Source organism: Cydia pomonella, chromosome 27 (genome assembly GCF_033807575.1).
Source record: "Cydia pomonella isolate Wapato2018A chromosome 27, ilCydPomo1, whole genome shotgun sequence".
Lineage (NCBI taxonomy): Eukaryota > Metazoa > Arthropoda > Insecta > Lepidoptera > Tortricidae > Cydia > Cydia pomonella.
Genome location: NC_084729.1, coordinates 6,762,946 through 6,789,654, shown reverse-complemented (window position 1 = coordinate 6,789,654; position 26,709 = coordinate 6,762,946). Strand labels below are relative to the sequence as shown.

At 39.1% G+C, this 26,709-nt stretch overlaps 2 protein-coding genes across 7 annotated transcripts in view; one reads left to right on the top strand and one right to left on the bottom strand.

The window, feature by feature from the left end:
- The window catches only part of LOC133532386 (segmentation protein cap'n'collar-like), a 191,274-nt gene extending 165,170 nt beyond the window's left edge, over nt 1-26,104 (top strand). For 4 of the 6 annotated variants that reach the window (XM_061871000.1, XM_061870996.1, XM_061870997.1 and 1 more), the window contains 9 exons: nt 4,272-4,352; nt 6,290-6,401; nt 6,935-7,028; nt 8,208-8,319; nt 9,607-9,743; nt 9,991-10,111; nt 16,813-16,902; nt 18,068-18,198; nt 19,440-21,146. In XM_061871000.1, the coding sequence (XP_061726984.1) occupies nt 4,272-4,352; nt 6,290-6,401; nt 6,935-7,028; nt 8,208-8,319; nt 9,607-9,743; nt 9,991-10,111; nt 16,813-16,902; nt 18,068-18,198; nt 19,440-19,931 (1,370 nt within the window). In that variant the 3' untranslated portion in view covers nt 19,932-21,146. Of the gene's footprint in view, nt 1-4,271; nt 4,353-6,289; nt 6,402-6,934; nt 7,029-8,207; nt 8,320-9,606; nt 9,744-9,990; nt 10,112-16,812; nt 16,903-18,067; nt 18,199-19,439; nt 21,147-21,893; nt 21,994-23,743 lie in introns of those variants that run through there. The other 2 variants (XM_061871001.1, XM_061870999.1) reach the window with 2 other exon arrangements.
- On the bottom strand, nt 12,955-15,607 carry LOC133532388 (uncharacterized). Its single transcript, XM_061871003.1, has one exon. The coding sequence runs from the start codon at nt 15,357-15,359 to the stop codon at nt 14,457-14,459; it is 903 nt and encodes a 300-aa protein (XP_061726987.1). The 5' UTR covers nt 15,360-15,607; the 3' UTR covers nt 12,955-14,456.
- Nucleotides 26,105-26,709: the final 605 nt, after the last annotated feature.

Here is a 26,709-nt window from a genome sequence, read left to right as displayed (position 1 = left end):
TTCTAATATCATTTTTTTCTAAACTGAAAAGTTTGCGCGAGAGACACTTCCAAAGTGGTAAAAAGTGTGTCCCCCCCCCCGTAACTTCTAAAATAACAGAATGAAAAATCTAAAAAAAATATATGATATACATTGCCATGCAAACTTCCACCGAAAATTGGTTCGAACGAGATCTAGTAAGTAGTTTTTTTTTAATACGTCATAAAAATTAAAAAAAAAATTTTTTTTCATCAAACCCATACGTGTGGGGTATCTATGGATAGGTCTTCAAAAATGATATTTAGGTTTCTAATATCATTTTTTTCTAAACTGAATAGTTTGCGCGAGAGACACTTCCAAAGTGAAAAAATGTGTGTCCCCCCCCCTGTAACTTCTAAAATAACAGAATGAAAAATCTAAAAAAAATATATGATATACATTGCCATGCAAACTTCCACCGAAAATTGGTTCGAACGAGATCTAGTAAGTAGTTTTTTTTTAATACGTCATAAAAATTTAAAAAAAAAATTTTTTCATCAAACCCATACGTGTGGGGTATCTATGGATAGGTCTTCAAAAATGATATTTAGGTTTCTAATATAATTTTTTTCTAAACTGAATAGTTTGCGCGAGAGACACTTCCAAAGTGAAAAAATGTGTGTCCCCCCCCCTGTAACTTCTAAAATAACAGAATGAAAAATCTAAAAAAAATATATGATATACATTACCATGCAAACTTCCACCGAAAATTGGTTTGAACGAGATCTAGTGAATAGTTTTTTTTTTAATACGTCAATAAATTAAAAAAAATTTTTTTTCATCAAACCCATACGTGTGGGATATCTATGGATAGGTCTTCAAAAATGATATTTAGGTTCCTAACATCATTTTTTTCTAAACTGAATAGTTTGCGCGAGAGACAGTTCCAAAGTGGTAAAATGTGTGTCCGAAGTGGTAAAATGTTGAACAAGATCTAGCAAGTAGATTTTTTTTAATACGTCTTAAATGGTACGGAACCCTTCATGCGCGAGTCCGACTCGCACTTGGCCGCTTTTTTTCATATGATATTTCTATTTAACTTTGGTAACAAATAAATTATAGTTAGTAAAACAACTTTTTCAGTAGAAAAAGGCGCGAAATTAAAATTTTCTATTGGACAATAACCCCTCGCGCCTTCAGTTTTTAAAATTTCCCCTTTTTTATATTAATGGAAAGGGCTTGGCAGACTATATATAGTTTGGCATACCGTTTCCGTCAGTACAAAAATGCGGCAAATTTGAAAAATGTAAGCGCAAATTGTCGGTCATGCATAATTTTTTTTAATTTCGCGCCTTTTTCTACTGTCAAGGTAGTCTTGTCATCAAGTATTATGATTTGTGTCTTTTAAAGTAGTCATACTACTATATATAAATTATAAACTGATATAGATGTCGTATATTAAATAAAAGTACCTGGGCGAGCGAGCATTGCTCGGTTATAACTATTTATTGTAATATGGTGGTGTATAGGTGATAATCTTATCTACATTGTTTGACTACATTAAACTTGTCTAAAACAATAAAAATTTAAAAATTATATATAAACTTGAAAATATAAAAAAAAAATTAGTCACCGGGCGAGATTCGAACCCGTAACACTCGTTTAGCAGTCCGCGTCTTAACCCGCTGGATCAGACGGACAGTGGCCGGAAATACGAAATTAGCGACCATATTCTGCGTCGAAAGAAAAACGCATGAAAACTCGAAAACACGCGTTTTCCCAAACATAAGACTAATCTAGATCGATTGTTTACCCCCAAAAACCCCCATATACCAAATTTCAGCAAAATCGTTAGAGCCGTTTCCGAGATCCCGGAAATATATATACATATATATATATACAAGAATTGCTCGTTTAAAGGTATAAGATATATGATAACTGTATCATTTTATAATTCGTGAACCCTATTTATGTATGTTTGTGTCATAATTTCTACGTGTCATGTAATACGTAACGTCAAAACAGATATCGATAAAAGAGATATCAATCGATTTGTTATTATGGCGCAGGTAAAAATAGATAAATACATATAGTTAGTGTCATCCGCGATTACGCGCAGATTTATCCAATCTAACCTTTAATAACATGACATAAGAATCAAGTCGCGCGTCATCGTGAATAACACGATCCATAATCACGCATGTGATAGTCTAGAGGCGGAACAAGCGAACTGAGAGTACCGGGAACCACGTTCAACGTGTTGCCTCCCTGTCACACTTACGTACGAATTTACAAGTGCGATAGGGAGGCAACACGTCGAACGTGGTTCGCGGTAGGCCCTCTTAGCAGGGTCTTTGCAATGACACGTGCAAGTATCATCATAAAACTGTTGGCTTCCAAACGTTTCCGAATATCGCATGTGACTTGCAATACATTGCGGCGTTCGGTCGACAGATTGAATTTGTTTCTCCTACTTATAGTTCGTTGTTGGAAGCATTAGAAAAAAGGTAAACAATGATGATGTCTTTTTATTGAAAATAAATTGAAAGACGCGCTTTTTAAAAATTAGTTTATATTACTTATGAAAGCAAAATAATGTAAATAATTGTATATGATTTGTAATTGTTAATGCCTTGTGAAAATATGACGTTAAGGTGCAGGAAGCGGAGTTTTTGAAAAACCGTACCACTTTTATAGATAAAATTACTGCCATCTTCCGACACAGGACTAAAACTCTTGGATTGACATATGTCTAGTTGACGCATATTCTTTCACTGATATGTGTTAAATATCAGACGGTGTCGCCATCTATACGAGCATACATTTTCTTGGTTTTTCGAGGCATGTTTTATTTAAGTTTTTATTCATATTATACGGAGTAAAAAAATAAAAAATAAGTAAATATTATAGGGACATTTTTACACAAATTGACTAAGTCCCACGGTAAGCCAAGTAAGCTTGTGGTGTGGGTACTCAGACAACGATATATACTATAATATACCTACAAATATTCAAATACATAGAAAACATCCATGACTCAGGAACAAATATCTGTGCTCATCACACAAATAAATGCCCTTACCGGGATTCGAACCTAGGACCATCGGCTTCATAGGCAGGGTACCCACTAGGCCAGACAAAATCGGACTTATGTATATCTTTGTTTACTTTACAACTTAATTTAAATTTAATTGTTTTATTTTTACGCCAAGTCATTCTCCTTTCAACGACACTAAAATAGCTATCATGGGATGTTAACAAGCAAAACGCTCCATTTGCTTACTATCTGGCTTATCTAGGCAGTTCTATATTAACACTCATAACTGTGACGTATTTACTGTCCCATTTCTGCGAGTCATTCGATGTCAGCACATTTTTTTATCTGTGTAACGGTTATATGACAAAAAAATATTCATTTCTTAAATTTCAACCTAATTTATAATATTTAAGGTTGATATTTGGATAGACAAAGGTCGCGCACACATGCAAACGTTTTTATATGCGAATGACACGATGTTTATCTGCTTGTGGAAAACAAAATTAAGATAGTAAGCATTACTATGCTGCCAAAGTGGATTTTTGAACACTTGTTGAGGAGACAATTGACTTGTGAGTATTTGTTATGCACTCCTAGCGTTGTCGGGTAATGGGATGGCCGGTCGAAGGACTGTACATATGGTGCCAGCGTAGGTTTTACCTGTCAATCTTACGAATGCTGTCAAATTCTTCATTTTTCATGGAACATGGCCTTAAGCTAAATCTCATAGAACAAAACTAAAGACAGGTATAATTTATGGGTCATTTGGCGAAAAAAAAAACAGCAATTTCATACATTTTGGTTATGTTTCTGGCAGAACACATACGAAGGGGTCTTTTGTCCTTTTTTGATTATATATATTATATTAGCAAATAAAAAATACACATATATATTTTGCAAGCATTTCTTGATTCAGTCCTATGTTACTGAAAAAAATATGATCTATCGAGCACACATTAAAGTGATTTTCATTAAGATTGACTGCTTTATACATTATCAACAAATGTAAGTGTTAAAAACAGTAAAATACAAAACAGTAACATTAACTGTTTGAACATTCGTAAGGATTGAAAAAACGATGAAAAAAACGAACAGCCACTACATTTTATCTACTCAAACTTAGTAAAATTTACTGTTTTTCGGAACAGTAAAATGTACTGTTTTGTTCGATGGTGTCATATGTACTGTTTAAAGCATTTAAAGTTAATGCAATTTCAATTGTTTTTAAATGTTTTTTTTTTCGTATGACGTATACAAGTTCACATATGTGTTGCAGGCATGTACACGATGCGGATGCTGGACGGGGCCGCGGGCGGCCACCACGCGCCCCACAACCACTCCCACATGATGATTGCCGGTCAGTACCTGCTTATTACCTGACGGATTTTAGGGGGCAAACTTTAATGTCAGGTAGGGAGTTCCCAGTGGCGGATTTGCAGTGTTGGCCGCCCTAGGCCCCAGGCCCTGTAGTAACTATTCTAGCCGCCTCTTTCTCAGCATAGACTGCCGCCACTAATGTCTTGCCGCCCTAGGCCCGGGCCTACTGGGCCTTAGTGCAAATCCGCCACTGGGAGTTCCTATATCGATAAACTCAATTACTGATGAAAAGGAAATGCACCGATAATCGTTCAATTTTTTTTTGTATTAATATATTTTTTTGGGAAGTATAAAAATTAAACAATATAGTAGTTTAGTTATTTTCTTCTTTATTACAAAATGATATATTTTAATGATAAAATATGCTTGGTGCAATCTTAACATTTTTACTTAAAACTCGGAGCGATTACTAGTATATGGGAAAAGCATCGATAATTGAGATGAGAACTCCTTACCTATCATAAAATATTGCCCCCTAAATTCCGATGTCTGCTTATTACATTACTAGCTTTGCGACTTGGCCCGTTTGCGCGGTGGGTGTGTCTACGTCATTCCCCCAAGGCTAAAGTAGGTAGCTGTGAAAAGGAAACAAACAGAAAGACAAAGCAATAACAAATCTATCGGCCAAAACTTTATCGCGGATTGTCACTTCCGAAACGTTTTTATCTATAATTTTATCTTGACGAATCAGTAAATGGAAAAAGATAATGGAACGACCTGTACATAAATTATTAGGTATTTAGCATAATAAACTAATGTAAAAAATGTTTTTTTTTTATTAAATTCGTGTAGTGCTTACGTGAGCAGATTTTTGCGATTTTATACTACGTCTTTTTTTTATACTACGTCGGTGGCAAACAAGCATACGGCCCGCCTGATGGTAAGCAGTATCCGTAGCCTATGTACGCCTGCAACTCCACAGGAGCTACATGCGCGTTGCCGACCCTAACCCCCTCCCGCCCCTCGTTGAGCTCTGGCAACCTTACTCACCGGCAGGAACACAACACTATGAGTAGGGTCTAGTGTTATTTTGATTTTTCGAGTTCGTAGTAAGATTTCACTCTATACTTTATCCCTTACGATTATGAAATGTTATTTTCACATTACCCATTCGAAAAATTGTTTTTTTGCCCTCCGGGGGGAAAGCGTCAACTTTGCTCCCGCTGCGCTAAACGAAGCTGCGCTTTCCGCCTCCGTCGAGCAGAAAAATAGTATGCGCACCACGGGAGGAATCGTAGGACATTCCATCCCGCGTGTTTGCCAATTTTACACGCGGCACGCAATGTTCTACTTTTCCTCCCTTGGGACACAATAACTATTTCTTACCTGCTTTCTTAAAAGTGATCAAAGTGATAATTTTCTGTTCTAGGACACGATTGTAATTCTTTTTTGCATAAATTTTTTTAGATCAATTTTGGAACAAAATCATTTCCTCATAGGTGATGTTATTTTCACCTTCGGCGTTAACACTTGAATCCCACTACGCTCGGGATTCAGTTGTAGAACCCTTCGCTTCGTTCAGGATTTAATGTACGACCTCGCCGTGAATATGTAATTTTTCTGCCTTGTGACACAATCTACTATTAACTTGCCTTATTTGTTTCCTTCATTTTCCGCAAATGCTTAAATGCATTTTTCTTCGTCATTACGTATTTTGTCTGTATACATCTGTCTGTTCCACTGAGGTATAGAAGGAAATAAATACATTTTGTCTAGATTCTTTACAGTGCGTACGTTGCTTTCGCCTCTGGCTAGCTACACATCTATACTTATTCTTTAGCTTAGTGATAGACGTCAAACGCCGAAAATGGTGGCCACAATTTGTTCTCGATAGCCTGTCTAGTACATTTATGTCAGTGGTCAGTTCACTAAAATTTTAGCATGTCTAATTTTTAATACAACTGTCATTCATTTCAGAGCGAGACTCGGCGTCCGATAGCGCCGTCTCATCGATGGGCTCGGAGCGCGTGCCATCTCTTTCTGACGGGGAGTGGTGCGATGGTAGCGATTCTGCGCAGGAGTTCCACAGGTTTGTATGGCGTTCATATTAATATAATGTCAGAATGAGACGGCAGATAAGTTTTTCTCGTTTTGTCATGTTTTCGTTTTCATACATTTTATTATGATACGTAACTACGTTTTTATTTATACTTAGAAGATGTCGCTAAGTGTCTCCCTACGGTTTGTATAAAGGATAAGATAGGTAAATATTCGATTTAGTTGATCGAGCGATGTGCCGGTGCCCTAGATCCGCGAGTTCAAATCTCCCCCTAGTCCAGCATTTCCCAAACTATCGGTCGCGACTATTCACCGGCAGGAACACAACACTATGAGTAGGGTCTAGTGTTATTTGGCTGCGGCTTTCTGTAAGGTGGAGGTTCTTCCCCAGTTGGGCTCTGCTCTGATCTGTAATGACAGACAGACACAGCTGTGCCCTACCACACAAAGCGAGATGACATTCACAGTGCCCATACCTCTCTTTTGGACGTAGTTTAAGGACGTACCTACCCGGGTCCATCTATTTTCATTTGCACATAAAACTAAATATTTTTTTAATTTCAGCTCAAAGTTCCGGCCTTATGATGGCTCGTACGGACGCGAGCGCTCGCACCAACCGCAGAAGAAACACCACATGTTCGGCAAACGCTGCTTCCAGGTATGGATATACGGTGGCTAACGAGCGTATGGATTTAAGCGGTCATCGTTGGCAATGGACGCTTATATGCAGTTTTATAAAGGCACGTTACTACAGGATTGAAATATACTTAGCTATTTAAAAATATCTATACGAATTAAGTCCCAAAAATATGTATACACGACCTAATATATGGGCTCATATATTAAGAGGAAAGGTGACGATCGATTCTCCATACAAACGTAGTCCTCATTTTTCTCCCTGGATGTAGACATTATGGAAAATATTTTAACCGAATTTTATGTATTTTAGTCATAGTTATGCCCGACGGTGTTATTTTTTTTAAATATTATTATAAAAGTTAGCGAAATCAAAAAATTCTAATTCAAAAATCGAAAAAAAACAATCGGACGAGCATAGCTATGCTTAAAACACATTATCTTATAAAAATATTTTCAAAAATGTTAATATTCTGAGAGGAAAATGGTGGAAAGGCGGTTTTGGCGCGTTCATCCCCTCGTCTTAAGCTGTATACATATTTTTGGCACTTCGTCGTCCACATATTTTTAGACGTACGGTCGCGAAGATTATTATGTAATATTATAACGCGCCCATTTCCTCGTGTTTACGCGCGACACACACATTGACAGCGCCGCTCGAGGCGCGCGGTGAATGGCTTAAAGCCGATATGTGAGTATGTGTGCGCGCGAAATCGGCTTGCCATTAAGTGACAGTTCTGTCTTGGCGTCTCTATACTAGTATAAATACTCGTTTTACAATATATATTATAAATATAAATAAATAAATATTATAGGGACATTCTTACACAAATTGACTAAGTCCTACGGTAAGCTCCAGAAGGCTTGTGTTATGTGTACTCAGACAACGATATATATAATATACAAATACTTTAAATACATAGAACACATCCATGACTCAGGAACAAACCTGTGCTCATCACACAAATAAATGCCCTTACCGGGATTCGAACCCGGGACCAACGGCTTCATAGTCAGGGTCACTACCCACTAAGCCAGACCGGTCGTCGTTATATAATTTAAATGAACTTTTTAATATGGAAATTCAAATGGATTGAATACAATAGTCAAGAATTAAGTTACCCGTAGTACAAGCAAATCAATTGTATTTTTTAAATCTTTAACTCAAAAACTTGTTACTAATGCAATTTTTTGTTGACAGGAACAAAACCAACCAGCGCCATCTATGGAAAACCTTACCCCGCGGCCGGCGGTCGTCAAGTACGAATGCCCGGAACAGACGTACACGCATGAAAACATGCATATGCATAATGGTAAGTCTGCCTTCTGAAGGGTATACCGCTCTTTACTTATTTCCTTTTTTTTTTTAATACTACGTCGGTGGCAAACAAGCATACGGCCCGCCTGATGGTAAGCAGTCTCCGTAGCCTATGTACGCCTGCAACTCCAGAGGAGTTACATGCGCGTTGCCGACCCTAAACCCGCCCCCCCCCCTCGTTGAGCTCTGGCAACCTTATTTTTCTGTTTTTAAGAAAAATTACTTAAATCAAAACGTGACGTATATTTAATTACTATTTTTTAGGGTTTCGTACCCAAAGGGTAAAATGGGACCCTATTACTAAGATTCCGCTGGTCGTCTGTCACCAGGCTGTATCTCATGAACCGCGATAGCTAGACAGTTGAAATTTTCACAGGTGATGTATTTCTGTTGCCGCAATACTAAAAAGTACGGAACCCGCAGTGGGCGAGTTCGGCTTGCACTTGTCCGGTTTTTTCAGTAGTGTTCAATTTGCACTTCACATTTGATGTTTCTTTTTTACTGTGCTACTATTATGACGTCATAAGGTTACAAGAATTTTTGGCCTTTTAGCGCGAAAATATATCATTCAAATTTCAAACCATTTTTTTTTTGGTTTTAACCGATGTTATTTTCATGAAATAAAAAGACTAGTTGTCTATCTAAGCTACATGAACATTTATGAAAATTTTGAAAAAAAAATTGTGGAATAGCTTATTGATGTTACTTTTTTAGTTCTCATACTCGGAATGAGGGTCATTGTTGGTCTGTAAAGTGTGCAAAAAGTGATGGGTTTCTGCAATACAGTATTTTACTTTTAAAGTACGTTTTTTTTGTTTTTTTTTTGTACTATAAGCCATAGAAATTTCGTATGAAATGGATTTTTTTATTAACTTTCCATTTCATAAATAATATTTTTACCTAAATTCTACGGTACATATGGTGCTACTTTACCGCACTAGTGCGAAAATTAGCATATTACGTTACTATGTCGAACATTTAAAGGGCCATATGTACTGTAAAACGTTGTACGATACATGTGCGAATAGGTAATTCGCAACTCGTGTCGATTTAATTTATCACCACTCGTTTCAAATTTCCTATTTTCTGCACTTGAATCGTAAATAATTAATACTTAGTCATGATTTTTTAAAAGCACATGCATTTTACTTTCTTCGTATTAGAAATGAAAAGTAGAGTTTTTAATTCGGGTGATCATCATTGCGTTCGGGCGCCAAAGTACCTCGACTGAAATCAGTGCATTTCATCCCTTGGTTAACAATCTAGTATTATTGTTTGTCAGTGGAGTTCGGCGCGCGGCAGCTGGCGCACGCGCACGCGCACGCGCCGCCGCACGCCGCGCCCGCGCCCGCGCCCGCGCCGAGCGTGGCGCCCGCCCTCGACCTCAACAGCGCGCACTCCAGCCACGCCTTGCTACAGGTAACACACCACATAAACTCCGCCTAACTATTTCTCTCCGTAAAAAAAGCGGCAAATTAAAAAAATGTAGGTTTAGAATATTTGTATTATGCGCCTTTTTCTACTGACAAAGTTGTTTGAACGACTATAGTTGCCTTCATTTGGATCTTAGTCCAAAAAATGCCTACCCGATTCATCGACGTTAACAAAGTATGTAATGCTTTTTTTTCATATAAATGACATAAGTATGTTGTGTTTGATTGAACAGAACGGCCTCGCGTCGGGCCCCGCACGGTACGCGTACGCGACGCCCGAGCGCGTGCGCCACAACCACACCTACTCCGCGCCCGGCCTCGCGCCCGAGCGGCCCGCGCTCCGCGACAAGCGAGGTAACCGTCCATTCACATTTCAATCATTCATTCATTCACACAACACAAACTGACGTCATTATAAACGGTGACATCCTCGACTGACTCATGTTGTCATGTAGGTTCGATTTGAAAAATCTGCGCGACATTGTGGATTACGCGAACTATACGTACCTACATAAAATAAGTTTTAGGCAAAAAAATCATTTTAAGTACCAGCTTTTATCGCGGGCTACACTTTCCACAGGCTACTAACACCGAAGGGAATTTGAAATAGAGGTGGACTGTCAAAGAAAACTTTGTAGCCACAGTAAATTTACTGCCATCTTTTGACACATGATTAAAAGTTTTAGCACGCCATTTGAATTTGATCCTTATGTTTTCACTGATATGTGTTAAATTTGTAAAATATCAAAAAGTGGCGCCAACTAATAGATCGTTTCGAGCGATGGTGCCACAACCTTCCTTCTTACTTCCAGTATTTATTTAATTATATACAGGATGATTTGTTTAATGACCTGTAATAATTCACGGGGTGAATACATAGGTCATACTGGGCAATTTTTACTATGGGACCAAAATCGAAATCGCGAAAAAAAATTGACTCTCTCATATAAAATATAAACATCTAACGAGCCAAAATGTATGGAACAGCCTACAGGTTACATTTTTAAGTTTATAATGTGCATATACTTATTATTTTAGTCTATATAAGCTATTTTTTTTTTTTTTTTATTTTTTTTTTATTATGGCAACAAACAGTCATTACATGAAAAGATACAATAAATGGACTACGGAGAAGACAAACAGTGCCGAAACATTTTTCAAGTTATATTGTGGAAACATAGGAGTTGATACTGAGTGGTAAATAGATTGATCGTGCAACACAACAGACAGGTTTACAGCATTTCTTTATATACATATATGTATATAATATATTTATATTGGAAGCCTTCCGCTGTCAGTTAAGTTGCCGAAGTAATCCGGTTAACAGTGTAATTAAATGACAGTAAATAGGAAATATTAAATGATTTCTTACAATCTTTATCCTTCTGATACAACACACACACACATATATATGTATATCATTTAGGTTTTACAATATTCAATGTTCAAATTATCGGGGATTTCAATAAGCAATTACGTATTTCGTTTTTAAAAGTTAAAGTGGATACATTAAAAGGGTTTATATGCAAAAATTGATTATTATACATTTCAGGCGCACGGGAGAGAAAACAATTTTTTGTGTATTTTTTCTTCAAGTGGGGGGGTGAAAATAGATATTTTTTACGTGAGGAGCGAGCTGGACGATTACTACACGAAAGCCTTATTTTAGATAGCAAAGTAGGAGAATCGATAAAATTATTTATAATTTTGAATAAAGTAGTCGTATCAGTCAGTTTGCGTCTATTTTCTAGAGATAGAAGTTGGTAGTGTTGTAGGGATTCCTGGTAACTTGAGTTAATACGAAAATTGCGATAGTTGAGTATTTTAATAAATTTCTTTTGGACTTTCTCTATTCTAGATTTATGGCACTGAAAGTAAGGGCTCCATACAACACTACCGAAGTCTAATATGGATCTTACAAACGAAAAGTAAAGTATTTTCAAAGTTTTATTGGATTGAAAGGGTTTACTGAGTCGATTGATGAGGCCTAAATTTCGAAATGCTCTTAGAACTATTTTATCTATATGTGCATTAAAAGATACCTTATCATCCATTATGATACCTAAATCTCTAATATTAGTAGCACGTTTCAGTGTATTACCACAAAGGTCATAATTAAATATTATTGGTTTTTTTTTTGCGGGTATAACTGATGACAGAGCACTTATCAGCATTTAAAAATAATTGATTTTGTAAACAGTATGACGACAACGTTCTAAGATCATCCTGCAAGTCCCAACAATCTTTGATTGAGGTAACTATTTTAAATAGCTTCGTGTCGTCAGCATATAATAAGTGATTGGAATTATTAAGTGTTTTACCGATATCATTGATATAAATTGTAAATAATAGGGGCCCCAGGTGGGATCCCTGAGGAATACCAGAAGGCACGCTAAGATAATTAGAACAGTACCCTTTAACACATACGGCTTGATTACGGTTACGTATATATGAGTCGATCCATCTCAGAAGGCTGCCGTGCACACCGGCGCTCAAAAGCTTGTTTATGAGCAGATCATGATTAATTTTATCGAATGCTTTTGAAAAGTCGGTGTACACGACATCCACCTGTTGGTTTGTGTCCATGGCTTGAAGAATAAAGTCTGTGAAGGTCAACATATTGGATTCGACACTCCTACATTTAAAGAAACCGTGTTGATGTTCAGATATGTGGTGTTTCAATGCAGAAAATAATTGATTTGTAACAATCTTTTCAAAAATCTTGCCAAGGACGCATAGTTTAGAGATAGGTCTATACTGATCAATATGTGCCTTACCCTCTGTTGTTTTGGGTATAGGTGTTATTAAAGAGGATTTCCATATGCATGGAAATATTCCTGTCTTCAGAGAATAACGGAAAATATACGCAACAGGTTCAGCGAGTTCAGCTGCACATTTTGAGACTAAAAGTGGATGTATTCCATCTGATCCAGCACCTTTATGAACATTGACACCTCGCAACTCTCGGAGGATTATATCTGTATGCAAATTAATGGAATCTATATCTACGGTTGTTTGCGATGTACTTGAAAAGTCTAACATATTATTTGAATTGTTATCAACAAATACAGAATGAAAATATTGGTTAAAAGCGTTGCATATATCAATACCCTCCGTAAGAAAATTATTTTGTAACACATTTTGTCAGGCATGTCATTGTTCATCGTTTTATTTTTGACATAAGCCCAAAAGTATTTAGGGTGCTTATTTATTTTTTCTTCACTAAAATTAATGTAATTGGTGTAGCAATCACGTTCCATTTTTTTTAAATCTTTTTCTTAAAGTGGCGTAGGTCAAATAATCTTCTCTATTACCGTATATTTTCCATTTTTTATGCATTTTTTGTTTTTCTTTTTTTAATTTAACAAGGGACTTTGTGAACCAGGGGGGGAGCTTATTACTATTATTTGATATAAGTCTACACGGAACATGTTTCTCTATAAGTTCGTTGAGAGTATTATAAAAATAGGTAGTCATGTCTTCGACCAGTGACATAGACGAAAAAACGTTTAACCAATCAACGGTCGACAGGCTGGAACGTATAGCTTCAAAGTCGGCTTTAAAAAACAATTTTTTACTGATTTTGTTGTTTATGAGCGAAGTTGGCAAACACAAGGATAAGTCTATATCCAGAGCTTTATGGTGAGGATCCTCAGAAACTAGAGGTGACTCGCATGTCGACACATTACAGAATTTATTACATAACACTAAGTCTAATAGTTTATCATAAGCATTGAAGGATAAGTTATATTGAGACAATAAGGATAAACTCATAAAGTCACCTAATAGAGAGCTGTGGTAATCATTGTTAGTGTTTATGTCAATTGAGTCATTATCTTCATCACGAAACCAAATTGCGTTCGAAATGTTAAAATCACCTAGTATAAGAAATAAATCGTTAGGATGCGTATATAGTATATGTTCAGCCCTAGATAAAAATGAGCTAAGTTGCCGGTCGTAGTTTTCACCGTGCGGAATGTACGTGCATACGATATGTAGATGCGTAGGCGCGAGCGAGTGGCGCGAGTCGAAGCCGGCGCGCGGCGGGGCCGCCGCAAGCGGCAAACTGACCCACAGCTCGTCCGCCGGCGGCGGCGCACGCCACTCGGCTCGCTCAGACGCGCATAGCTCGCGGCGCACCGCAACAGCCACACCGCCACCCCGACGGCACCCACTAGCCCCGGCATCACGATCACACCTAAACACTACGTAGCGGTTGTCGAAGTATTCAGAGCTGTAAAAGGAGTCATTAAGCCATGTCTCAGTAATACACAGTATGTCGTAATCGTTGTTAATTAAGTTACATAGAAAGTCATGTGACTTTGTGCGCAAGCCCCTCACGTTTTGATAGTAAATAGAAATATGATCAAGACTTAAAGCAATTTTGATACACTAAAATAAATATACCTATTTGTTTCACTCCCGCGCAAAGTATAAAATATGTGTGATCTATTATTATTATAACTGTATCGTTGTTTACATTAAGCAATTTCCTTATAAATCTGACATGCGTGCAATAATTTATTACAAAATAGGTAGATTTAAACACGAATCTCGATAAGATGCAAAACATTCCCAAAGTTTTATATATTATTATGATTATTTCGATTAGATAACTGCGAATCCAGTTTTCAACATACGCGTAATATATAATTAAGTGTGATAATAATCTGACAATCATTAACGCGCAGAAGAGTAGTCATACAATTTTTTTGAGATCATTTTCAGACGATATATGGATTGATTTGGAGTTGTCGTTTTTTCTCATGAAAATTTTACAATCATTGAGCCAGATATATTTATAATTACGTTCCCTGCCGAGTTCACGAACTGATTTGTATAACAATTTATTATGAGGAGCTAAGTGATCGTTAACGAAAACAGGTTTCGATGCACCGTCCATGCCCAAATCTGTTGTTGTCAGGCCGCGCCGCGCGCGCACCGCCGCAATAATTTCATTTTTACGTCGTCTTTGGGTGAATTTCACTATTACATTTGGGGGCATTGTAAACCCATTTGCTGTGGTGTTTTTGGGCATAAAGCGTTGCACACGATGAATATGATCTATATCAGTCGGGGTCAAAGTGAGGCCAACCTTGGTAGCTATACTACGTATTATTACGTCTAGATTTTCACCCTTTGAGAACGGTATGCCTGAAATTTCAAGGTTGTTGATACGACATTGCTGTTCCTTGATAAGTAGATCCGACGATAATGAGGTAATTGTATTTTTCGCTTCGCAGAGATCCTTTTCCAATGTGTTTATTTTATTTGTTGTGGCATGATTGGAGGTTTTGATGTCGTTTACTTCTGCCTTAAGCACGCTTTGTTCGCGTAAAAGTTGCTCAGTTGTTGATTTAAGATCACTGATTTCTGTTCTTATGCCGCATAGATCTTTCCGCAAATCGGCGAAGTAGTTCTTAAAAGATTCATTGAGTTCATGACGAAAATCTTGGAATTGTTGCGTCAAGTCGCAGTCCGGTTGCTTCCTTTTTCTATGCGAAACCGACGCCGATTCATCCCTCAAAGATGTTAAATCTGGGGTTGAATCAGCAAGGCCGGCAGGTGAAGCATGTGAAGCATTTAATTCATTCATCGCCATATGTTTCACACAAATATTATTTTATTAAATAATGAAGGTGAAAACCAACACTTTCGTAGTATGTCAACGAAACAGTAGTCGTCTCTTTCACACCCGTATAAAGATACGGCCTCCGCGATCCACTGCTATCACATACCAACACTATGCACTTCAACGAACTTTGGACTACACTCACGGGTAATTAGGGTTTAGTTTACTTTAAGTGTCTATCCGGAAATATTAAAATAAATTGACACAGGTCCACTCAATACCAGGCTCGCGCGTAGAATGGGAAAATTATAAAATGGGCTTTTTTTCCTCATTTAAATTTCAAATCAGTGATAGTATTTTAAACAATAATGAATAGACAGCCGAGTACCGTGTATGTATCTCAGTAGACAAAAAATGCGCGACTCCCGCCCCGCGCCCGTGATTGGTAATTTTTTTTTACAGTTGACTACAGCGTATCGAAATGAATATTATAGTTGAGTCGGGAGCCTATATATGAAAAGTACACAATTATAGTTTGGTATGTGAAGTGTTATTTAAACCATTACAGTCGACAAGTAGAAAAAATACATAAACGTGCGACTATTGTCGGGAACGCGGCGGCACGTGATTGGTAAAATGTTTTTATAGTTGACTACAGCGTATCGAAATGAATATTATAGTTAAGTCGGGAACCCATACATGAAAAGTACACAATTATAGTTTGATACATGAAATGTTATTACAACCATTACAGTCGACGAGTAGAAAAATAAAATAGTAAAACTTGTTCATAATGACCCCGTTAATTATTTCAGGTCAATAAAAAAATAGGCTATGTTTATGTAATATGTATGTGCACATCGAGAAAATCTGCAACAAACTAGGTCGTTTTGTATTTGCACTCAAAAGGCACACTGCAAGAGACACTGACACCGCCTATCATGGATACGTGTCATCTGTCCTTGGTTATGGGTTGATATTGTGGGGAAACGCAGTGGAAGTTGTCAGTCTTTAAAATACAAAAAAAATGTGTCAGGGTCATTTGTAATTCGTGGCAGGATGAAAGTTGCGTGCCCCTTTTCAAAAAACTAAAAATCTTTCCTTTACCGTGTCTATATTTAAGAGAGATATGTAATTTTGTCAGATCACATCACTCGTACTTTAAAACACGTGGCGAAGTTCTTGAAAGGCGAACCAGGGTAAACATTATGAACCGTTTATATCACCCTCGAAGTCGAAGATGACTTACAAGAAAAACGTTTTAAATATGTGCATCATTGTATATAATCATCTCCCGGAGGAACTAAAGCTGCTAGAGGGAAACGCCTTTAAGCGCAGTCTTACAAACTGGCTGACATTTTATATTAATTTAAGTTTATTTTTTATAATTTTACTGATTATAAATTTGCACGTTTTCATGCAAGCTCCCCAATCCCCATATTGTATCGATGCAAATAAATAATTTCTGATTTCTGTGTGGCAGTGCGGCGGCTGACGGACGGCAGCGTGTCGGACGGCGGCTCCAGCGCGGCCGGCCACCTGTCGCGCGACGAGAAGCGCGCCAAGGCGCTCGGTATGTGTAGTCGTTCGATTTGCAGCTGGCCCCGAGCGGCTAATCCTTTGTCTATTGTAAGTAAAACCGCACGTGCCACTACCTGCAAAAAAGGGTCGTATAATTCTAATTGGCACCTGAGCGCGGGCTAGTCCAACACTAAAAAAAAACAGTGTAGGTGCGCTCTCCGATAACGCGCCTTTGTTCCGCGTCTCGAGGACCACATTTTAGACTGGTTCGGTAGCGTTCGACTCGCCGGCACTGAGTAATCTTAGATGGATCACACAAGAAATCGCAAATTATTTTCCATTTCCATTTTGAATCTTATTTCAATTGTCATAATAACCGGTTAAAGTGACCGAACCATTTTTTATAGCACGTGCGGTTTTTCTTAACAATAGACAAAGGATTAGTCGCTCGGGACCAGCTACAAATCTTACGATACGGTACACTTCACACCCATCTAAACAGAACCCTTGATTATGACTCCGCTTATACCAAAGAGAATTTAAAATAAATGAGAATTGTTGAAGAAAATGTTATAACCACAGTAAATTTACTGCCATCTTTCGACACATGACTAAAGCCATTAGAACGCCATTTGACTTTGATCCTTAACTCACTTCACTGATATGTCATCAGTCTTATACTCTGTATCTTTAGGTATTTAAATAAAAGTAACACACATAATTTGCACATTTTCGGTTATTTATAACATTTATTGGTTAACCAAATACGAAACCGCCTGGATCTGTCACTGAACGACCTGACTTTGATCATGTAATATTTTCATCTACCCTCAGGCCCCATACGCACTATGCGGCCAGCCGCGTGCGGTTGCGGCGGACCGCTTAGTGCGTTCAGTATTTATGGTTGCGGTTTCATACATTCTTAACCGTCATGCGGCTGTCCGCACGCGGCTAGCCGCTTAGTGTGTACGTAGCCTCAACTCCATGCATGTAACTCCTCTGGAGTTGCAAGTGTACATAGGCTACGGAGACTGCTTACCATCAGGCAGGCCGTATGCTTGTTTGCCACCGACGTAGTATAAACTGGCTACCCTTGAGGGTAGATTTTGTTTACTTTTATTTAAATACCTAAAGATACAGAGTATAGACATACGAAGAGTTAACCGAATCGACGCGCAGCATCAGAGTTAGTTTGTAACGTAAACCAACGTCTGCAGGCATCCCCATGGAGGTGCACGACATCATCAACCTGCCGATGGACGAGTTCAACGAGCGCTTGTCGAAGCACGATTTAAGCGAAGCGCAGCTGTCGCTCATACGCGACATCCGGCGGAGAGGCAAGAATAAGGTAAGCACAATTTCGATGCAACTCAAAATGTGAGTAAAAGAAGATGTGTTCCATATCTTGGTGGAATGTTTCCGAAATGAGGCCGAGAAGATATATTTCATGCAAAAATCCAATTGTAATTTATATGACATAGGTAAAGTTTTTAGCCTTCCCGCAATCAAAAAAGGCGATGAAAATATATGAAATTGTTAACCTAGGTATTAAGCGTAGATAGAAAGTTTTGCTATGTCACAATAAGGGTGACATTTTCAATTGTGAAAAAACCCTTTTTTTTTAATAAAGATTTTAAAAAACTCAAAATGTGACCATCCTCAACGAACGGTTATCAAAACGCGACTTAAGAGGGAGCTTTTCGAATAACGAAATAACGGTATTTTTTCTATGAAATTCCATTTCGGGAGAAGATGGTTTCCACTAACTAAATCTTCACTTTGATGGTGATGTCGATCACTTCAGCATAATGTATTCTAGGTTTATAGGTTTCGCTTTAAAAAAAAAAACTGTTTTGCAAATTTTGAAATAAAAAAAATTAAACCTATATACCTAGTTTTTTATTGTGTCAATCACATATATAAAAATCATTCTTCGCAGAGGCAATAACAATATAATTTTAAAATTTTCATTGATCATGGTAAATAAACATGTTTTCACATAATGACGTGTCGCAAGTTGGAAACTGTGACACAATTCACTTAGGCCCTCACGGAGCGTAAGCGTATCGTAAAAACGTTGCGAGTACGAGACGCGTAGAGTTCTGGGCACCAAGCGTCGCGTCAGCGTAATCGTTTAATAAGTGAAATCTCATTATTTGAAATCATGGCGTCGCTGGCGTCATATGTCTTTAGCAAGAAGATTTTTTATTGTTTGATTATGTTAGAAGTTTTGTTTTTTACGCTACGCTACGACGACGCTTCGTGTCCGGACTTGTTTGAAGTTGTTCGTGCTCGTAGCGCTTTCGTTCTACGCGCGTAGGGCCTTAGTGTCGGTATTTCATGTTAATTGTGAACTCAAATGAAAATAGGTCGTTATATCTTATGTTCCTGAAATTAATTTAAGGTTCATTCAAGAAGAATAATTATTTCTTTTAATATTTAAATGGCTTTTAGAAAGTTTAAACTTTTCCATTTATTTTATCATATTTTTTCTGTCGAAATTGTTCTTAGATAAAGTTTTACTGGTTAGATTATCGTCTGTGTTTTTAATTTAGAGTTATGCAAGTGACTTAATTGTTCTGTCTGCAGGTCGCAGCCCAAAACTGCCGTAAGCGCAAACTGGACCAGATCACTTCCCTCGCCGACGAGGTGCGCACGGTGCGCGACCGCAAGGTGCGCACGCAGCGCGACCACCACGCGCTCACGGCCGAGAGGCAGCGCGTCAAGGAACGCTTCGCGGCGCTCTACAGACACGTGTTCCAAGTGAGTATACAAACTGGACCAGATCACTTCCCTCGCCGACGAGGTGCGCACGGTGCGCGACCGCAAGGTGCGCACGCAGCGCGACCACCACGCGCTCACGGCCGAGAGGCAGCGCGTCAAGGAACGCTTCGCGGCGCTCTACAGACACGTGTTCCAAGTGAGTATACAAACTGGACCAGATCACTTCCCTCGCCGACGAGGTGCGCACGGTGCGCGACCGCAAGGTGCGCACGCAGCGCGACCACCACGCGCTCACGGCCGAGAGGCAGCGCGTCAAGGAACGCTTCGCGGCGCTCTACAGACACGTGTTCCAAGTGAGTATACAAACTGGACCAGATCACTTCCCTCGCCGACGAGGTGCGCACGGTGCGCGACCGCAAGGTGCGCACGCAGCGCGACCACCACGCGCTCACGGCCGAGAGGCAGCGCGTCAAGGAACGCTTCGCGGCGCTCTACAGACACGTGTTCCAAGTGAGTATACAAACTGGACCAGATCACTTCCCTCGCCGACGAGGTGCGCACGGTGCGCGACCGCAAGGTGCGCACGCAGCGCGACCACCACGCGCTCACGGCCGAGAGGCAGCGCGTCAAGGAACGCTTCGCGGCGCTCTACAGACACGTGTTCCAAGTGAGTATACAAACTGGACCAGATCACTTCCCTCGCCGACGAGGTGCGCACGGTGCGCGACCGCAAGGTGCGCACGCAGCGCGACCACCACGCGCTCACGGCCGAGAGGCAGCGCGTCAAGGAACGCTTCGCGGCGCTCTACAGACACGTGTTCCAAGTGAGTATACAAACTGGACCAGATCACTTCCCTCGCCGACGAGGTGCGCACGGTGCGCGACCGCAAGGTGCGCACGCAGCGCGACCACCACGCGCTCACGGCCGAGAGGCAGCGCGTCAAGGAACGCTTCGCGGCGCTCTACAGACACGTGTTCCAAGTGAGTATACAAACTGGACCAGATCACTTCCCTCGCCGACGAGGTGCGCACGGTGCGCGACCGCAGGTGCGCACGCAGCGCGACCACCACGCGCTCACGGCCGAGAGGCAGCGCGTCAAGGAACGCTTTCGCGGCGCTCTACAGACACGTGTTCCAAGTGAGTATACAAACTGGACCAGATCACTTCCCTCGCCGACGAGGTGCGCACGGTGCGCGACCGCAAGGTGCGCACGCAGCGCGACCACCACGCGCTCACGGCCGAGAGGCAGCGCGTCAAGGAACGCTTCGCGGCGCTCTACAGACACGTGTTCCAAGTGAGTATACAAACTGGACCAGATCACTTCCCTCGCCGACGAGGTGCGCACGGTGCGCGACCGCAAGGTGCGCACGCAGCGCGACCACCACGCGCTCACGGCCGAGAGGCAGCGCGTCAAGGAACGCTTCGCGGCGCTCTACAGACACGTGTTCCAAGTGAGTATACAAACTGGACCAGATCACTTCCCTCGCCGACGAGGTGCGCACGGTGCGCGACCGCAAGGTGCGCACGCAGCGCGACCACCACGCGCTCACGGCCGAGAGGCAGCGCGTCAAGGAACGCTTCGCGGCGTTCTACAGACACGTGTTCCAAGTGAGTATACAAACTGGACCAGATCACTTCCCTCGCCGACGAGGTGCGCACGGTGCGCGACCGCAAGGTGCGCACGCAGCGCGACCACCACGCGCTCACGGCCGAGAGGCAGCGCGTCAAGGAACGCTTCGCGGCGCTCTACAGACACGTGTTCCAAGTGAGTATACAAACTGGACCAGATCACTTCCCTCGCCGACGAGGTGCGCACGGTGCGCGACCGCAAGGTGCGCACGCAGCGCGACCACCACGCGCTCACGGCCGAGAGGCAGCGCGTCAAGGAACGCTTCGCGGCGCTCTACAGACACGTGTTCCAAGTGAGTATACAAACTGGACCAGATCACTTCCCTCGCCGACGAGGTGCGCACGGTGCGCGACCGCAAGGTGCGCACGCAGCGCGACCACCACGCGCTCACGGCCGAGAGGCAGCGCGTCAAGGAACGCTTCGCGGCGCTCTACAGACACGTGTTCCAAGTGAGTATACAAACTGGACCAGATCACGTCCCTCGCCGACGATATTGTAAATAAGTCAAAACCGCTTATTTCAAATAACAACAGAAACTTTCAGCTGTATCATTGTAATACGTAATAATAGTTATTTCCATTTATGTCAGTTTGACATGACGGTGACAAATCAGGTTTTGGAATATGCTCAATGACTTTAATTTAAAATTGTATGAATAAGTAAGTTACTAATGAGTATTTCCTTCCAGAACCTGCGCGACGCGGAGGGCCGGCCGCTGTCGTCGGCGCAGTACTCGCTGCAGCAGGCCGCCGACGGGAACGTCGTGCTCGTGCCCAAGATGCAGCACGGTCAGTCACATTATATAAATGTCATAATTCAGTCTCAATCTCCCTCCCCCCTTTCGCTTTGTTACCACCACCCAAATATATTTGTGTGAAAATCCGGCCCTGTTTTTTACCTGCTCCTCGAGAAACATAACATTGCTGCCTTGGCGCTAGCTAGCCGTGCGCTCGCATTACCAGTGCAAGCGAGGTCTTCGAATACGTATCTTTGTTTCGGATCGCAGTGTCACAAGTTAAGCTAGTTTGAGAGCGTTTAGTCGCCTACCTTAGACGCACCAATAGAGACCAGACAGCTATTCTGTTAGAATTCTGTATTAGTTCATAATGAATCTTATTCCGTGCTCAATAGAGTAGTAATTCAATAAACGCTACCTATGCGGCTTGACCATTTTTTCATAGTGGCACGCGCCTTTGCGGTTTTTAAACAATAGATAAGACGATAATCCGTAGAAGCTCACGGAGGAAAATAGAAACTATACCTAAGGTATAACAATGAAAACATCCTTAGGAAACCTTCATCCTTCATACATACACGGAGAAATTCTATAATATGGGAGTTTTCAGAAAATAGTGCACCTAATTATAGTTTGTTTTTTAGCATTAGAAAAAAGGTAATTTGTCTTGACTTTAAATTAAAAATCATTTTTGAAAAATAAATTACAACAAATATGTAAGATTTATAAACACATACGATCTTTTACATTATTTTGCTTTTATAAGTTATATAATTTTTTTTTAAACGTTTGTTAATAATCTTCATTAAAAAAACACGTCAAGATTGTTTACCTTTTTTCTAATGCAAAAAAACGAACTATAGTGTGAGTAGTTAAGAAAAATTAATCGCTGTCAGTTATTTGATGAAAATTAAGCATGAAATCTTTATGGGAATCAACTTTTACCTTTTTTTACATTGTAATATCGCTTATAGTTTATGAAACGAACACCAAACCCAAGTTTCTATTGAAATTTAACGCATTATTATCGTCACAAAACTATCAGTGGTTAACTTACAACTGACGCTAAATGGGTGCACTTGTTAACTGTAGTTAGCAGCTGTCACCCTTATTTTATTATAATAATAGAAATCACTTAAAAATATCAACCACGTGAGTGGATATGAAACTACACGAGATGTGTATGCAGCAGCACGCAACGCAAGCGATATGCCATCTCATATAGAAGAGTGTCACAATAGTTATTTACGATACAAGTGCAGAAAATAGGAAATTCGAAACGAGTGGCGATAAATTAAAACACGACCGAAGGGAGTGTTTTAAATCGACACGAGTTGCGAATTGCCTATTCACACATGTATCGTACAACGTTTTACAGTACATATGGCCCTTTAAATTTTCGACAGAGTTACGTAATGTGCTAACTATCGCACTAGTGCGGTAAAGTTCCACCATATGTACTGTATATATATATGGTATATGTATTTATTATAATACTATGAATTTATGCATGTTTATTGATAATAGTAGTGTTTAGATTGTGACTTTTATCTCTCTGTACTGACTTTCTTTTCCGCACCAATTGTGAGTTTCTGTTTGGCCCGATGGTTGACTGGTAGAGAATGCCTTAAGGCATTAAGTCCGCCATTTGTACTTTTTTGTATTGTGCAATAAAGGTTAAATAAATAAATAAATATGTACTGTAAAATAAGTAATAGTTTTTCGTGCGGAATTTCCAAGATAAGGCATTTGTATATTCCTAAGTAAGTGTTTCCGCATTTAACCAGATACCTTGTCCACAGATCACCCCATGAACCGCTCCTCGGACGACGACATGGAGCGCAAGAAACACTACGAGTGACAGTCGAGCTGGCAGCAGACAGACAGACGGACAGACGCCGACGCGCGCTACAGCCACGCGTACGCGTTCATTATGAGTTAACAGCGTTTGTACTTTTCGCGTTCAATGATAACACATTCCAAAATGTAAAAAATTACGTATTTCGGATTGTGTTACCATTATACCTATTCAATTTTGATCGTGTCATACACGATGACGCGCAGATTTGTCAAATCTAACCTTTATTTACATAACGATACAAGTTGAGGCACACGTCTTCGTGAATGACACGGTCTATACGACATATTTAAGATAAATATTGCTGCAAGGGATTATTTTGAAATATTTTTAATTACAAACTGAAATTGTAGGTATAATAGATATAAGACGCGTTGTACTCGTATTTGAACCAGCAAACAACAATATACAAACATTAATTGTGTCTGTCTAATGTCGCGTGTGATTCTGTTATTTTAGTCGAAAAAGAAATATAGGAGAAATACGAAATATTGAGATCAAAGAACCGTTAATATAAAACCGTTTCACTTTTACTCAATATATCGTTTTTCTTTCCTACTTTGGAAAAACTGTCTAATGTAAAGTTTCATTTTATACCTGGATCTGGATATAAACAAATGTACTAACATTTAAAAATACATTAAACAAATCTTATATGAAGACTTAAATAACGACCTTACTATTTACAAAAAGGTGGAATGTCATGTTTGCAACAACTTACAGAATTCCAAAATGAAGAACGTAGTTATCAAGGGATTTACAAAATATTTATGTAACCATTTTGTCTCATTTACACTTTTTTTAATCACTTGAGATAAGTGAAAAACTCCCTTGTTAACTTTTTTCTTCAACGAATCAACTTAAGGTAACAATGATAATGTCAGTTTGCCTCTTACTCTCATCGTATATGTTAGAATGAGAAAGTGAACTGACATTAATGACTTGAAAAAATGTATTCAACTATATTAGTTTTTTGTTAATAAACCAGTGATGTTGTGTTGAACATGGAACAACAATACAACACAGATGATTGATGAATGTTGTGTTTTTGTTGTGTTTCATTCCGATAGGTATTTTAAGAAAGGTGAACAATGTTTTAGAAAATGACACAATTCAACATGTGTCGTTTAACATTTGAGTTGTGTCTGGCACATTCTGGCGGTTTTCGCATTTGGCGGTCGAAAAATTATAGAAGGTAGAGGTAAGGAATACAATCTCCATGTACCAAAAAGTGTCCGTCAAAAAACCTTAGATACGTGGCGCTGGCGCTACTATACCTACAATATTTGAAAAATAAAAAAACATATCATAGACAGCGCACTTCACTCCGTCAATAACACCTAGGTTCTTAGCTACTCTAGCGCTACTCTGGAGAGATTTGGAACTATTATTTATAACTGACAGCTGGACACTTATGCAACAGTTTTGCCTATGGAGATTGTATTCCTTACCTCCACCTTACATACGAAAAATCTGATTAATGTAGACGAAATAGTGACATCTATGTATTGATGTACAATTTTGTTTCTGATTAAATAAATGGCATGTTTGTTTGTCCCGATACTACCTAAACGAATAATAAACTTATTTTTCACTACGTGTAAGGTTAACTTTGGATAAGCATCGCTAACCAACGCTTTTTATTCACTGTATAAATGAAAAAAAAAAATGTGATAGAAAGATTCCATTTTTATTTAGTTTCAAATTAGATCGCAGGTGTTTAGGTTCAAGCTGATTGCCTATTTTCTCGAGCTTGGCCTGTTTTTTTGCTTACCATAAACGACTGATAAAATAATAAAAAAATAGAAATAAAAATCATGGTGTCGCTGACGCCGGCGTGTTGCAATAAGTAAAATACAATAGTTTATAACACTTTTTGTAATATATTTTCTTTATAAGTTGTTTATTTATGTATAAAATAATTAAATAAATAATAAAAAAATAGTAAGTATCTGATTGTTTTTGTGAAAGGTTTCGTTTAAACCCGTTTTGGAAGAAAGTACAAAATTAAAGGCATATATGTGTGTACATATGAGTTTATATGAATATTGCATTGCAAAGTGCCCCTTTACCATGGCTTATGTTCATAGGTTCTTAAAATATAGAATAGACTATGATCTTAGGAGCTATTACTCGAGTAACGTGTGTACTCAGCTGTAACGGTATTTTGAAATTGATCATATGTTTATTTTTCGTGATCTTTTGAAATGTCGTCGCCGATTGAAAACATTTCAAAGACAGCAACAAAAAAAGCTTTAAAACAAATTGTGCCTACCTCTAATAATAAGAGTTGGCTACTCAAAAATATTTCATTGACATAAAAAAATATATTTATTTTATGGAGAAAGTGTTACCATTTAAAATAAAATCAAAATTTAGTTGTCTTTGAACTGTTGTTTAATCGAGCAAAGATTGAAAAAATGGTGCGAATAGAGTAGCCATCGCTTTGTCAAATATATTTTTAATAATAAATGTGTAGGCGGGAACTGCATTTCACGTTTAATTTTATTTTACCGTTAGGTAAAGGCTGTGGGTAGCTTTTGTTTTGCCGGCTAACGTCAAAAGTTTTAGGTTATGTCACTATTGGCGCGATATGTGGCTGAAGAGAAAAAAGTTAGTAAACAGTGCTAGAAGAAGAGTAAACAATAAGACTATCCCTTGATAACATGTATCAATCATATGCGACCTTAACACTCAGATCTAAGGTTCAAATCAGACTGTACTTTGGCAAAAACACTTGTTTTGATATTGATGAAGATGAATACTGTAGTCTTAAAAAGGATTAAAAAATTTTTTTATTCAAAAGGTATAAGGTAAGGGATACGTAAATTATTTATTTCATATTGGCTTAGTTATTTAAGCAATACAACAAATACTTCTCTAACAATAAACAAACCTTTTAAAATTAAA

Coding starts and splice junctions, on each gene's coding strand:
- LOC133532388 (XM_061871003.1), bottom strand. CDS start 15,359: ATGGCGATGAATGAATTAAATGCTTCACATGCTTCACCTGCCGGCCTT.